Genomic DNA, 16,263 nt, shown 5'->3' on the forward strand with positions numbered 1-16,263 from the left:
CAAAGTAAATGGATTTGTGTTGGTGTCATTGTTTAACAGGATCTTCAATATGGGAGAAATGAGATAGGGATATAAGATTGATGTTGTTTAAAAAAAATGTAGAATTTTATTTGGAAGTATCAAGACATACTAACTCTGACCAGTATATCTGACCAGCTCAGGAGTGGTGAGCACTCCTAGAACCCAGATTGTTGTCTCTGAAAGCTATTTCTTATTGACAAGTATATATGGATATATGGTTGATTTCAGGTCTGAGGCAGGAGTTGGACAAGATGACCCTGGGGTATTTTGTTATTCTGGAAGCAAGGAAGCTATCAAAGACTACTAAGGTCATGTCTAGAAGACTCAGAAACTAATTGAAGAGGCTCTCACTGGCCAAAGGTGGGAAATTTGAAAGCAATAGGAATAAAAACTGCAGTGATTTGAAGCATTACTACATTTGTTTAAATCCAAGAGTTTTTAATAATGATCTCTCCCCTAAAAACCTCTCATTATTTACCATTCTGGGACGTTAGGATACTAACTCATTACAGCCTGTTTTCCATGGCCTTCCATATCTGTGAGTTCTGTATCTGTGGAGTCAACCAACCATGAATTGAAAATACTTGGGGGGGAAGGGGGTGGATTTTAGAAAGTGAAACTTGAAATTGCCCAGCACTGATAACTATTTGCATAGCGTTTACATTGTATGTACAGTTATTTACATGGCATTTACAATGTATTAGATATTATACATAATCTAAAGATGATTTAACGTACATGGGAGGGGGCATAGGTTATACACAAATACTGCGCCATTTTAAATAAAGGACTTAAACATCGTGGATTTTGGTGTCCATGAGTGCGAGCTGAGGGCGGGGGTGGTGGTCCTGGAACCAGTCCCCTGCAGATATTGTGAGGGGCAACTGTATTTGAAAAACTCATAAAAATCAAGCATTTACTTTTCCTTTCCTAAACAAACTACCTCTTGGATACTGAAGATTTGATGAGGGGAATTTTCACTTATTAGACATATTCCAGATAGTAAATGAAGGAATGATAAAATTTGTGTATCACTATTATGCAACTGTCAGTTAAGTAGTGGATTTAGGCAATATTTGTCATTGGCTGCTATTACCACAGAAAGATATATGGTAATACATATATGCCTCAATGAAGAACACGGTACAGTGTGTGAGGTTGTCTTCTCTATCAGTTCGGAATTTAAGACTCTAGATTCAACAATTACAGAAAATACAGGGACAGAGGAACATGTTTAAAAATGCCATAGAAGTGTATAATCAGCAAAATACAGGTAACTGAAGACTGGAACGAATGACTTGACTTCTTTAACAAGAAAATTGCAGGAGGAAAAGAGATGGTAGAACCTATATAGATAAAAAGATGTAAGAATCATGTCAACCAGTTGCAATTCGTGGAACTTGTTTGGGTCTTAGTTTGAACAAACTGAAAAGGGAAAAAAAAGACTATCCTGGGAAACTTGAATGATGACTGATAATGAATAATTTTGCAGAATGAACAATTTTTTTCGTATAAAGAAGATTGGCCATGAGGTGAAATTGTTGAAACTAGATGATGGACACATGGGCATCCATTGTTATTTCTCTATATAATGAAAAGTTAAGGGCTTCCCTGGTGGCGCAGTGGTTGAGAATCTGCCTGCTAATGCAGGGGACACGGGTTCGAGCCCTGGTCTGGGAATATCCCACATGCCGTGGAGCAACTAGGCCCGTGAGCCACAACTACTGAGCCTGCGTGTCTGGAGCCTGTGCTCCGCAACAAGAGAGGCCGTTATAGTGAGAGGCCCGCGCACCGCGATGAAGAGTGGCCCCCGCCTGCCACAACTAGAGAAAGCCCTCGCACAGAAACGAAGACCCAACACAGCCAAAAGTAAATAAATAAACAAATGTGGGGTTAAAAAAAAAGTTAAAACTAAAAAAGAACAATTAGATTTTTCAAGATATGTTTTCTTGTATCCAAAACCTGTCAGTAATCTAGCATACTAAATAGTTGAAGAATTATTTATGAATTTAAGTGTTTGTGTCTTTCACTCTCTTGTGGTGGAGAACCATAGATTAAAAGATGAGATCAGTTAAATAGTGGTGATTTTCATTTGAAGGGCTCTGCGGATATTTATTAAATTCGAGCATTATAGTTGACCTAATCAGAATTAAGAGAGTAAAACAGTTTTTGTTGATAGGGTTTGGTAGAAGGAAAAATTCATTCCATGAGTTTGTTGAAAAAATGCATACATTTAAATCCAGTCTTGTAAAATCTTTCTTCAACTGAGAAAAACAGAAATACAGTTAAGTGTACCAACTGTTGGTTTCCTTGTTTTGGCTGAACAAAGGGAAAGTTCTTAGGTGTAGCACAGGCATACCTAATAACTCTGTGCTCCAGTGACCCCTTGTGCCTATGATGAAAAGGTATCATTAGTTTCTCTTTAAAAAATTGGGGTATCCCCTTCTAAGAGCTCCTGGAAACAAAACATTTGCAAGTTTATAAATAAGTTCCATATCTTAAACTTGCTGGGACCTGACATTTATGTCCTTTTCATTTTAGGGCATGTTCTTCTCTTTCAGCTAAAGTTGCTACGTTACCAGTTATATGGCATTTGGGGAGTGTGTGTGTGTTTAATTTCAGGTTGTTAGTGTTTCCATAGCTCTTTCCTCACCCTCACTTCTACTTCCACATTTGCCTTTTCAAAGCAAAAAATGGGAAGGGTGGAGTTGGCTATGTCAGAGGACTTACATTCTTTCTTTCTCTTTCTCAAGGAAAAAGGATCCTGGGATCAACCCACACCATGATAATGTATAATTGCAGAAATTTCTGGCCCGTCAGAATATATGATTGCCATCCCATTATTTTATTGTTTACCCCAAAAGGCATATGAAGCTTTATAGTAGAGTACCAATAAGTATAATACTATTACATCATTCCTTTGGCAGAAGGCAGTGGCATAGTTTTCCATCACGCTCATTCCTCCTTCTTTACCTTTTCAGTTAAATTTTCTACTTACAATTTTTTTTTTTAATTAGAGTAAAATTAACTTTTTTTGGTGAACAGTTCTTTGAGTTAGGACAATGGCATTGTAGGGTAACCTTTACCACAATCAACATGTGTAACAGTTGAATCACTCTCCCATAGAATTTCCTTTTGTTACCACTCCTTTGTAGTCAAACCTTCAAATCCTCCACCCCCTTTAACCCTGGACAATTAATAATCAATTCTCAGTTCTTGTTTTGTCTTTTCCCGAATGTCATGTGAATAGAACCATATAATAGATAACCTTTTGAGGCAGGCTTCTTTCAGTTATCCTGATGCATTTGAGATTTATCCATATTGTTGCCTGTATCAGTAGTTTCTTCCTCTTTATTGCTGAGAAATATTTCATTATATGGATATACCATAGTTTGTTCATCCATTCCCTGTTTGTGTTGTTTGTAACTTTTGTCTATTAAAAGTAAAACTGCTCTAAACATTCATATACAGGCTGTTGTGTAAGTACAAGTTTTATTTCACAAGGCTGAAATTTTAGCCCTACTGTTAGGTATGCAGTAATATCTCATTGTGCTTTTTATTTGCATTTCTCCAATGACTAATGATTTTGAGTATCTTTTCATTAGCTTATTTGCCACCTGTATATCTTCTTCGGTGAAGTATCTGTTCAAATCTTTTCCTATGTTTTTCGATTGCTTTGTTTTCTTTCTCTTGAATTTTGGCAGTTCTTTATATATCCTGGATACAAGTCTTTTGTCAGATAAACAATTTATAATTTTTTTTTTTTTGGTCCTGTCTGTGGCTTTTCATTTTCTTAACATTGTCTTTCCCAGAGCAAAAACTTTAAATTTCGATGACATCTAAGTAATTACATTTTTTCTTTTATGTTTTGTGCTTTTGAAGTCATTTCTAAGAATTATGTGCCACAAAGACTTTCTTCCAAAAAGTTTTAGGTTTTACGTTTAACTTTATAACCTGTTTTGGCCTAAGTTTTGTATATGGTGTTAAGTATGGATTGAAGGGTTTCGGGGGGGGTTTGTTTTGTTTGCATAGGGGTGTCCAGTTATCCCAGCATCATTTGTTGAAAAGGGTATCTCCTTTGAATTGCATTTGTACATTTGTCAAAAATCAGTTGTCAGTTCTATATGGATCTGTTTCTGGACTTTATTCTCTTACATTGATTTGTGTGTCTTTTGTCACTACCACACTGTCTTGATTAATGTAGCTTTGTAATGCATCTTGAAACCAATTAGTGTGAGTCATCCAACTTTTTTCTTCTTTCTTGAAGTTGTTTGGTCTATTCTATATCTTTTTGCCTCTCATATAAATTTAAGAGTCTGCAAAAATCCTGCTGCGATTTTTATTGGAATTGCATTGAGTTTATAGATCAATTGGGGGGAAATTTTACTTTAAGAATATTGAGTCTTTAACAAACACAGTGTATCTGTCCTTTTATTTAGACCTTCATTTTTTTAAAATGCGTGTTTTGTAATTTTGTCATACACGTCCTAAACTTATTTTGATCAATTTCTGCTACTTTTTATTATCTTAAAATACTGCTAACTGCTTTGATGCGAATGAGGAGTGTATGGCGTTATATATTCTCTTCCCACCCAAGACTCCAGAAACCAAGGTGCTTCTCTCAGGTTTCTGGGCTCTGGTGCTTAGTCTCAGCTTCAGTCAGAGATCAGACTCTGTCAAACTGGATTGCTGGCCCACCATGATAGAAAGAGTCCATTATTTATTTATGGTTGACTTCTGTTAGGGATAAAGGTATATTTGGTCAGAATGCACATACAGTCTCAAAGGTGCAAGTTGTTTGTTTTTTTGAGAGGAGGGATATTCCTCATGTTTATTTTCTCATAAATTTAAAAATTCATACTTTTATCTGCCAGATGGAACTATCCTTTATAGTTGAAGTAAGGTAAAGTCTTAATGGTAACTATGTGCTTTTTAGACATGACTCAGCAAATTCATAATAAAACCTATTGCTAGCCACAGTATCCTTGAGGCAGAAAGAAAAGTACAATTATAAATTTATTGCTAAAAAATTAATTGGGGGGGGCTCCCAAAGTACAACAAATTGGCTTTACAGTTTTTACATAGATCCACTAGTAGATTTTCTAGCCCTATGAGGTAGATGGCCTAAAACTAGGTCCCTGGAAATAAGCAAAGGTATATTCCATATTTTGATCATTGCTTGGTAGGTTATCCTCTTTACGTTTACAGAAAACACCACACAGGGCTCTCTATTCTCGAAAACACATGAAAGAGAATTTGGCAGCCCAGGAAATTTAAACGGTTTCAGACTCAATTTAAGATCAAAGGATCTGAGGCCAGGGAAGTCCAAATGATCTCCACAAAGTAAGTGTCAAGGATCTGTGGTGATAATTGTGTCTTGGAATACAGCATATATGGGTGAGACACCTAATAATAATTGTGCAATGACCCTTTGTAATGACACCTGCTATCCTTTAATACAGGTATCAGCCAAGTATATGATAGGGATGAAACATAATGAGGTCATTCTCCTATGCCTAGAGTAATTCTTGTATCTAAAATGTTTGACAAGGATAGTAAGCCCTAGTTTTCAATTCAAAAAATAAAAATAAAAAGACTTGGAATCTTACGGTTTTCTTTCTGCAATAGAAAAAATAAATATCTACCTCAAAATGAGTGCACAGTTTTAGTATGAGTGTACTTATTCTGATAGTGAATATTCTGGTACCATTATTTAAAAATTCTGTTAGTTTTAGTTATAATTTCAGATGACTTAACTGCTTAAGTGCTGTTGATGTCTCAAAAGCTAGGTGGCTGAAATTTCTTTCCCCAGTGCTCTTCATAACACTCTACACTGGCACTGTCTTGAGACCTTAGGTTGGTAGGAAAAGCCTTGTATAATTGTCCAAATACAAATTCTGATATTGAATACTGTGTTAGTTAACTGGAAGTGTAGAAGTATTAAAGAAGGACTGATTAACTTTAAGTAATACACTAGTAGTGAATTTTGACAGTGACTAAAAACAGTTGTTTCATTCTGATGGTCTAACTTTTTTTAAAAAATCATTGAGTAATGTTTTATTGTATGGATGTACCACAACTTGTTTATCTGTTCACCTATTGAAAGACATTTTGGTTACTTCCAAATTTTGGCAATTATGAATAAAGCTGGTGTATAAATGTTATAGAATATGTGTTAAATACATTAGCCATTTGCATGAGAGTTTTCTAAAATACATTTCTGCATCATCTTAGATGATCCTGGATATAAATTTAGACTTTTTCTGCATCACTCATTAAACGTATTTATTACAAGCTAGTAGTAGAGGGGACAAACATTAAATATACACAGACATATTTTATCTGTGTCAAATGGTACAAAGTATATGGTGCTATGAAAGTAAATGATAGAGGGTTTTTAAAAAAATGTTTTGCATATATTTTTCAATTAAACAAATGCCCATTTAATATAAATTATAATACAGTGATACTATTTTCTGACCAATTTTGAGTCCCAGGGTGCAAGATTTTCTAAAGTCTTCATGAAACTTTTTTATAGTTTTTAGAATGCTATGGAAGCAGGTCTTCAGAGGCTCTCTCCCTGTTTTGCTTTTATAATCTGCTTTAGACTTGGAAACTAGATAATGTAGTTTATTATTATTATTATCTTTATACTAGTGTTAGTAAGGTCTGACACAAGATGAGAGAGTTTACCTTTGCGTAAAGTGCATTTGCCTGTAGGGAATGGAATTTGTAACATCTTCCTTGGCTCGTTAGGAGCCTTTTAGCTCGTTTTTTAGTTCTGTCGTATTTCAGATGGATAGCAGTGCTATTGTCCTACATAAAAATAATATATTTAGAACACAGTACATTTTTGCTCAGATTTATTTGTTTCTGCCTTTCAAGGTACACTTTCCTCTATTACTTAGTTTTCTTCATTGATAAAATAAGTAGCATGTTTCTCGATCCCAATTAATTAAATATTTTATTAACATACACATGAACAGTTAGATCGAGAAACAGAAGTGTATTTTAATTTTACGACTCAGTTACCAATGCCCTAGTGCTGAGTTCTTTATAAATAGTATAAAGAAAGGACATTCACCACTGCTTTACATTGTTATAGCAAGTCTTCATTTCTGTGGTAACTTTCTTAAAAATCTATTTCAGAAGGTAAATGGAGGAAATTAACAGTACAAAAAAAAAAAAAGTAAAAGCAGAAGTAGTTTTCAGTACTGTGAAAATAAGGAATAAAAGCACTTGATTTTTTAATTCAAAGTATCAGAGAAATATATTTTACCTCTGGCCAACTCTTTGAGAAGTTACTTAACTGGAAAACCAAATCTGAAAAGAAGAGTATCAGTGATGATTTTGAGCTGCCTCAGCTACCTGAAAGGTTAACTGCCTATTACACTGTCTTCTGGAGCCCAGTTAAAGAAAGACCACATGGTTATAGACAAGAACATAGTATAGTCTCTGTTATAGATAGGGGGAGGAAAGACCCAGTTTTTTATTAAGTTCTTTTACAAGAAGGAAGGAACAAAGCATCTTGTAGCTGCAAGAGAAAGCTATGAAAGGGGTCACTGGATTTGGAGTTGGTAGCAGTAATAGCGGCAGAAAAGTTTTGAGAATGGCTTGCCAGTTGGGTGATGAAGACTGCCAGCATAAATTTTCAAAACTGTGGAGCTCTAGGACTGAGCTTAAGAGGCTAATAATCAATTGCTAAGGAAAAAAAAAAAAAAAACTAACATACTTAGTAGACGATTGATACTCGTGTTGTAAGATTTTCAGCCTACTTTTAAAAGTACTCCTAGAATTGTAATGATATATTATGGGAGCTTCTGCATTTGACCTTTTTTCTATAAAAACATTAATAGTTAATTCAGTTTCTAATCATGTCTCAAAAGACCAAAACCAGAATCTGAGTCTTCTCTAAACAAATTATGTTGGGGATTTATTAACAAGCATTTGTAGTATTCAGGACTTTGCATTTAACTTAGGTTTTTCTTTGTTACATATTTAGTTGCTCTCCCTCTCCTTTAAACTCTTGAGTTACATCCTAATGCCTTCAGTTTTGTAAACTATTCCCAGGAATCCCTTTTAACCCATAGAAGAGCTCTCTTCATTAATTCATTCCTGTGGTTTAAAAGCATCCCCAGAGTTTGTGCTCCTGGAAAGCTTTTTCCTCCTTGTTTGGTAAAGCTCCTTCTCTCTCTTCCTCATCTTTTATATTGTCTAGAAACTACTGTGGTCTCTAAAATGCCTCCTTATGCTAAAAAAGAGCTGAACTGATGGTGTTTGTCCTTTTTAGCCATTTTCAGTTGTGTGTCATTTGAATAATTGTCCAAAAGCCGTAAATTGCTTAACTTCTCTATGCCTTAGTTTTCTCTTTTGTAAAACCTTACCCAACACATTGTAAGCCCTCAAATTTTAGCTGCTGCTATCATTACTAATGTTATAGACTTGGTGTTTGTGTCCCCCCAAATTCATATGTCCTAACTCCCAATGTGAAGGTATTTGGAGATGGGGTCTTTGGGAGATAATTAGAGTTAGGTGAAGTCATGAGGCTGGGACCCTCATGATTGGATCAGTGCCCTAATAAGAAGAGACCGTCTGTGCTCCCACAAAGAAGAGGTCATGTGAGCACACAGTGAGAAGGCAGCTTGTCTACAACCAAGGAGAGAGTCCTCCTCATAAGCAGACCTTGCTCTATTCAGTCTTCCAGCCTCTGGAACTGTGAGAAAATAAGTTTTTGTTGTTTATGGTATTTTGTTAAGGCAGCACAAGCAGACTAAGACAGTCATCATCATCAATGATATTATGTTAAATACTATGCATAATTTATCCAAAAGATAGTAGTATATATACTGAATTATATAATGTAATAAGGAACTTTGAAGATGATGGGAATATAATTCTTTTTCATTAGATGTAAAGAAGGTAAGTGTAACTTAAGCATCTTTGAATAGTTTGCATTTCTTGATGCATCTTGTTATTCACCAAGTAGTAGGTAAGTAATTCATAGAGAAGAGGAGTAAGCAATATAGATATTGAAAGCACGCTTAGTCTGTTTTATTAAACAATATAGATACTGAAAGCAAGCTTGGTCTCCTTTATTTTACTATTTGCTATCTTTGTTTGACCCTTTTTCTCATTTTGCCCCCTAGGGCTCTAACTTGCAGACTCATTGTGGAAAATCTTAAGGCCATTTTAAGTGTGTCATTCTTCTACCTTTACGCCACAAAGGAGTCAGCTACCCAGACATCCCTCTCTATTCAAGTGATTTATCACTTGCTGTGTGCATCACCTTGTAGGGACTATGCTGCTGTGTAACTGTGAAGCCTCTTAGAAGCTATCTTATTGTTTTCACTGATTCCATCATTTACTAGGTGTTTGACCTTAAGCAACTAATTTCTCTGTATCTCAGTTTCTGCTTTTGAAAAAGTTGATCCTAATAGTGCCTACTTACAGGGTATATGTAATGATTAAATAGCTTAATATATGGACATAGCAGGCACTATTGAAGTGTTAGCTGTTTTTGTTGTTACTGGTATTGCTTTTATTTCCATTATCAATAATACTTGTTAACTCTGATAGAGGTTTGAATGCCCCTTGGGAAATGAATGATTATCTGTGATCCCCAGACTATTTTAGAATTTTCAGAACCTAGATTTATATATCACAATGTGTATTGTAATTTTTACTTGTGATTGTCATTACAGTAATATACTGTTTTAGTGTGAATATGTATTGGACTCCTGTAGAATTGTCCTTATGATTTTAATTTTAGTTCACCATAGCAAATTTAATATAACTACACAGAATATTATACTTGTTTATTAAAATGTTGGATTTTATCATACCTACTAGGATGGCTGTAATAAAAAAAAGAGAGGAAATAGCAGAAGCCACTTAACATTGTTTCAAACTGCTTATACCTTGGATTATGTCAGACTATTTCTCAGGTTTAATTCTAAATTTACAGTTCATTATTTTCTAAGATCAACCTATTTCTTTAAAATAATTCTTAGATTTATTGATTATTGCTCAACATACCCTTTGTTTAAGCTTGGGCTAGTTCATGAGTGCCTATTAATTTTGACCCTTTTTAATGTTAATAAAAGTGTAAACTTTTGAAGTAACCTAAAATTATGGTTACATTTGTTTACGTTTTTTGTAAAATAAAATTTAAAAGAGACCTAGCTTCCTTATTTTATATAATTTACATGAAATTATTTTCGCTAATGTCTCTTTTGTCTTAACTAATAAATGAAGTCACCAAATGATTTTAATTTTTTCACAATTTCTTCCAATAATCTAGAAAACTTATTTTAAATACGACTCTAAGCCAGTAATAATAAAAACATTACTTTGTTGATTTATCGTATTCCTCTATTTCATTACTTACTTTTATATAAAATATCTGCTTACAAAATATCTTTTGAAATAAATATGCTTTATTCATTAGAGAGGAAGGTAAACTAACCTAATCTGCTATAATTACCATTTTAATTTGATAATTTAATTTTTAACATGTATGAATTAATAAGCCATAGTTAAACATTTCTGATTTTATAAAGGCATAGGGCATTTTTTAAATGTTTTGAGTAAGACATTTACTGTATTACACTTTAAACCCCATTAATTTACTATCTAGTTACCTACCTCCTTGAGTATTTGGGCAGAGATGACCAGGTTTTGGCCCCCCCTTGATTTCTTTTTTTGTTTGTTTATAAAAGCTATTTGAAAAGGTTATGTATGTTATTTATATATATTCTTTTTCATATTCTTTTCCATATGGTTTATCACAGGATATTGAATATAGTTCCTTGTGCTGTATAGTAGGACCTTATTGTTTATCCATCCTATATATAATATCCAGTTTGCATCTGCTAATCTCCCTCCTCTCCTTCTCCCTTGATTTCTTATTACCAAATTATTTATATCAATTTGTAGACAGGTAATTTGTGTGAAAAAACTAGTCTGTTTTTCCACCTACTGCTATTTTATAGAAAACTATTAAGTACCCCATAATAGAAGATTTTATGGACAAAGAAATTGGGAAAAATCTCACGGTATAAACTCCCTTATTATTAATAATGCATAATGAACACTGACATGTTAAAAGACTTGAGAAGACCTCTGGTAAAATTAGACATTTGTTACTTTAACTTATTAGTTCCTGAGCTTTGTGCATGACTTATTTGGCTTCCCTAATGCTTATTTATATACAAAGAAATGATGATTCTATAATATAGATTATATTTTGAGAAATGTTAGTGTAGTCTAATGCTTTTATTTTTAACATTAAAGATTCTTAGAGTCTAAGTAGTTTTAGCCTGTGGTGGCTGGTTGGTTTTGGCAGAATCAGGCCTGGGAACTCTTCGTAGTTCTCACATGACATTATGTAGATCCCCACCCTTCCTTTGCAGTAAATAAAAAGATGAGGCCTGCATTGCACTAAATTGATATAATATCAACATTATTATTATTGAAACCATGGTAAAAATAACTAAATTTGTCTTACATCATTTGATTTTTACAGCAGAAACAGTTGTGTGACTTTAATTTTCTTTATAAATGTCATTGAATAGAATATATTGTGAAAGAATAGGGGCTTTTCCTAGTTACTGGTCACTGTTTTATTTTGTAGAAAAATAAGAGATTGACACACACACACAACTAACTGTTTATCTACCTACTTACCTGTCTGTCTACAGTCAAATCTCAAATTCTTCACTATTGTTGATAGTATGGAGGTAAATTGGCTGCATAGCAAAGAAGCAGCAGAATGTCTAGTTTTAGTTTCCTTTTGTCCCCAAGGTCCTAGCAGATTTCCTAAAACTGCCCATGACACTGTCCATGCAAGATAAACTATGAGTTTAGAAAGTTCACTTCAAGCTGAAAGTTTTAATTTTATATCAAGGGCTTTGCATTTACATTGAATATGTCCTTTTAGATAAAGAGACGTTTATAAACCTTGGTTCTTTAGGTTCTTGGCTGAAATATTTTGTCAACAAGACCATATTACTGTCCAGGAGGGGAAAGCAAAGATAGTGCTAAGGTTTTCCTGAGCCTTATCTCAGCTTCAGTTTCCTGGAGTTTCCCAAAACCCATTTACACCACAATTGAGTAATTGAGAATCTTGAAAGATTTAAAGTAGTGGAGAAAGTGGTATAGTTTGAAATATTTGCATAACGCCATTTGGACCTCAGCTCAACCCCTAAGGATGCATTTTTAGAAGAAGCCAACAGAGCTTCTTCTGTGCCTTCATGTGGATAACCATGAACAGAGATTAAATCCTTGAACAATGTATTTCTCTTTCCCAATTCTAATAGGTAAGCATATCTAACTAGCTTCCTAATGGGCAGTAGCACAGATATCTCAAAATCAAACATATGTTTTAGCAGTTTGCCTCCATGTTTAAAAGTCGATGACTGCAGGAGGCAGGAGATACGTAATATTTGTTAAGCACTTTGTATGTATGCAGCACTGCAGTGAACACTAAAACAGTTCTGCCTTCAGCGAGCTTGTACTTATATACTAATATAAACTGGGGGAAAAAACTGCTTGTAAATGTTCCAATGTTTGAATCGAAGTGGGAGTTATAAACATCCTCTAAGAACTTGAACAAGGCCAGAAGAACAAACAGAATTTAAATAAGTGGAAACTGAAACACTTCAGGTGTAAGGGAGCAAAAGATGGGTGGAAAAAAAAAAGAACAAGACGGCCTCCAGCGTAACTCATAATGTAATAGGGAACACAGTTCTATGAATGAAAAGGATGACAGTGGGGAAAGAAGAGTTGAATGATTGAATGACTTAGCATAGAAGCGTCAGCTTCAGTTTTCCAAATACAACACGCGTGTCTTGTTCTTGTTTTGGTGGAAAAGCTTTTGGTCTTTCATCATTGAGTATGATTCAGCTGTGAGTTTTCCATTATTATCTTCATTAAGTTAAGGTAGTTTCCTTCTATTCCTAGTTTGACTATTTTTATAATGATAGGGTGTTGAGTTTGTCAAATGCTTTTTCTTTGTCAGTTAAGATGATCATATAGTTTTCTTCATTCTGTTAACGAGGTATATAACATTGATTGATTTTTCATATGTTGAACCATCCTTGCACTGCCTCCTGTCTTTGTAATTAAAGTTTTATTGGAGCAAAGCCAAACTCATTTGTTTACATATTGTCTGTGGCTACTTCGATACTACAAAGTCAGAAATTAGTAGTTATGACAGAGGCCATATGATTTGCAAAGCGTAGAATATTTACTATTTGGTCCTCAGAAAACATTTCCTGACTTCTGCTTCTAGAATCATCAGTATCAACATAGTTCTTTAGTATTTTTTTAGTAGATATTCGCTGGTCTGTACTGACCAATATTGTGTAAATTGCTTTTCTTAGTAAACTTACAGTTTATCTTCCTGCCATACAATAGGTAAGGGTTATAATTTGGTTAAGGAGATGTTAGATAAATAATGATTTTTAAGAGAAATATTAATTCGAATAATGAATTTGTTAATGGCTTTTCTAATTTAACTTCATGGCTTATATTTTAAAATATCACATTCTGTGTTGTTTATGGAGTTTATGTTTTCTTTTCCATAGGTGTATGTGGAATTTGATCATCTTGAGTGGGATAAACGAGAGTGGGTTAAAGTTTATGAAGATTTTTCAACCTTCTTGGTGGAATACCACTTAATCTGGGCCAGAAGGAACAACCCTAGCCAGACTCAGGGATCAAAGAGCAAACAGATTCAGTGGCCTGCATTGGTAAGATCTATATTCCTATTTCATTAAGCATTTTCAGTTGTTTGTTTTAAAAGAATAAGAGCTAAATATAAGTTTAGATTTATCTTAGTGATTATAGGTTAATATTCCTGAGGAGGCTCGGAAGTATCTGGCAGATATTTCAAAATATTGCTTTCATTTTGTTAAAGAATTCTGTGTGTCTTTTTGTTAGTACTCTTTCAGCATATTTAGTCCATAAATAGTTTATTCTGTTCAACTAGGGGAACCATGAATTGACAACTGCTGAGAGATACTTGATTGATTTGTATGCAGTGTGAAAGAACTGTGTTGAATGAGACTTTGTAGGTGAACGATAAGAGGGTACTTTTTATAAATCATTCAGTAGCATATAATTTTCCTTAGTTCGTTAAATTTTGTCAAAATTGAGTGAGTCATTGTGGATAATAGCAGATATTTAATGTGAAATTCCGGTTGACTCTTGAACAACATGGACTTGAACTGTGGGGTCCACTTATACATGGATTTTTTTCAATAAATATATACCCCTGTACTGTACTATTTACAGCTGGTTGAATCTGCAGATGGGGGACTGCAGATATGGAGGGCCAACTATAAAATTATATACACGTATTTTCAACTGCACGGAGGGTCAGGTCATAACCCCCATGTTGTTTAAGGGTCAACTGTGGATGTTAAGGTAATAAGTAAAATTATTTCATATCAGGAGGTATTCCATTTAAGAAAATAGTAGATTTCAATAAATTCTCAATTAGTTTGCAGAGTTTTATAAAAGAAACATACTAACAGCAATATCATTAATTCTGTGGGGAAAAAAGCCACATCTCTTTAACCATTGTTATCCCTGTTTTCTGGCAGGGTGTTCGGCATTTAATATTTATTCAGTTTGTTTGAATGAAATAATTTTCTTACATTAATATCAAAGAAATATGTTAAAGCCATTGAAACGTTATTTCATGTATTTGGTATATATATTATCAGGGTAGGTACTTCAGATTTTTTCAACATAAATTAACTACTTACAAGGATAGTTTTACTTGCTGAGAATTGTAGTGCTTAAAAATTTTCTCTTTTAGTTAGTTAACCCTTTAAAAGTCTGAGGAGTTAAGTGGTTAAAAAGCAAAGACAGAGAGGGAAGGAGAGAGATGATGAAATGAATTAATGGCATTTTAAAAAGAAAATATAATATGGAAAGATGAAAGGTGATACTTATGAGTTATAGTTTTGATAGGATAGTTTGAATACTCTAGGAAAATAAAGAAGATAATTTTATCCATAATAGATTTTAAAAAAATATTTGTTGAATGAATATGTTGGATTGTTAATATGAAGTTTTTTAAAATCGTGACTAGCATGCTTTTTCATTCTCTAAACCTTAACTCAAAAATTGGAAAAAATCTGTAATTATCACATATACGTGAATTTTGTATGAAAAGTCTCAAAAGCAGGAAGCAGTGATATCAGTAATACCAAAAAATATGCCTTAGTGTCATAGTTAAAGAATAAACAGAACTTTAGAAAAATCTTTGCCCTTTATGAGAGAGAGTTAAAATTAAGGTGAATTCCTAATGTATATTTGTAAATTACTGATTTGGGAGAAAATTTCTATTAGGAAATACTGTTTAATAATTTTTATCATAATTTTAGAAATTTGTTTCTGTTGGAAATCTTTTAACCTCACAGAACTACTTGAATAAGAACCAAACTTCTTTTTAAAATTCAACTTTTTTTTTAATATAAAAACAAGTACATATTATTAAAAACTTGGAAAGTGCTAAATGGTATAAACTAGAAAATCATAATCATTCTATTTTGGCTTCCAAGGAATATCTAACTTAATTCTTTGACATATTTTCTTATAAATTATATTTCTCTGCCTTTTTTTTTCAAGCACAGAATTAAATAATTTTTTTGAATTGTGGTGCAATGTGCTTAACATAGAATTTTCCATTTTACTTACGTTTAAGTGTGAAGTTCAGTGGCGTTAAGTACATTCACATTGTTGTACAATCTACAGAAATTATTCCATCTTACAAAACTGAAACTCCGTACCAATTAAACATCAAGTCCCCATTCCCCCCTTTTCCCAGCCCCTAGCAGCCACCATTTTACTTTCTGTCTCCATGATTTTGACTACTCTGTACCTATATAAGTGGAATCATACAGTATTGTCCTTTTGTGACTGGCTTATTTCACTTAGCACAGTGTCTGCAGTGTTCATCCATGTTGTAGCCTGTGTTAGAATTTCCTTCCTTTATATTATAAGGCTGAATGATATTTCATTGTATGTATGTACCACATCATATTCAGTCGTTTGTCTGTTGGTGTACACTTGTGTTGCTTCCACCTCTTGGCTATTGTGAGGAATACTGCTGTGCTCTTGGGGGTACATATATCTCTTTGAGACCATGCTTTCACTTCTTTGGAGTAAATATTCAGAAGTGTAATTGCTGGATTATATGATACTTCTATCTCTTAATTTTTTTGTGGATAC

General features: G+C 33.7%; 1 protein-coding gene across 5 annotated transcripts in view; it reads left to right on the forward strand.

The window, feature by feature from the left end:
- JMJD1C (jumonji domain containing 1C) overlaps window positions 1–16,263 on the forward strand; it is a 305,542-nt gene that overhangs the window by 115,430 nt on the left and 173,849 nt on the right. For all 5 annotated transcript variants that reach the window (XM_019935834.3, XM_073793554.1, XM_033841647.2 and 2 more), the window contains exon 2: window positions 13,608–13,772. Coding sequence is in view for 4 of the 5 variants with exons in the window: in XM_073793554.1 (XP_073649655.1) it covers window positions 13,608–13,772 (165 nt within the window). In the remaining variant the exon portion in view is untranslated. The remainder of the gene's footprint in view (window positions 1–13,607; window positions 13,773–16,263) is intronic.

The sequence above is a fragment of the Tursiops truncatus genome, chromosome 16 (assembly GCF_011762595.2).
Source record: "Tursiops truncatus isolate mTurTru1 chromosome 16, mTurTru1.mat.Y, whole genome shotgun sequence".
Taxonomy (NCBI): Eukaryota; Metazoa; Chordata; class Mammalia; order Artiodactyla; family Delphinidae; genus Tursiops; species Tursiops truncatus.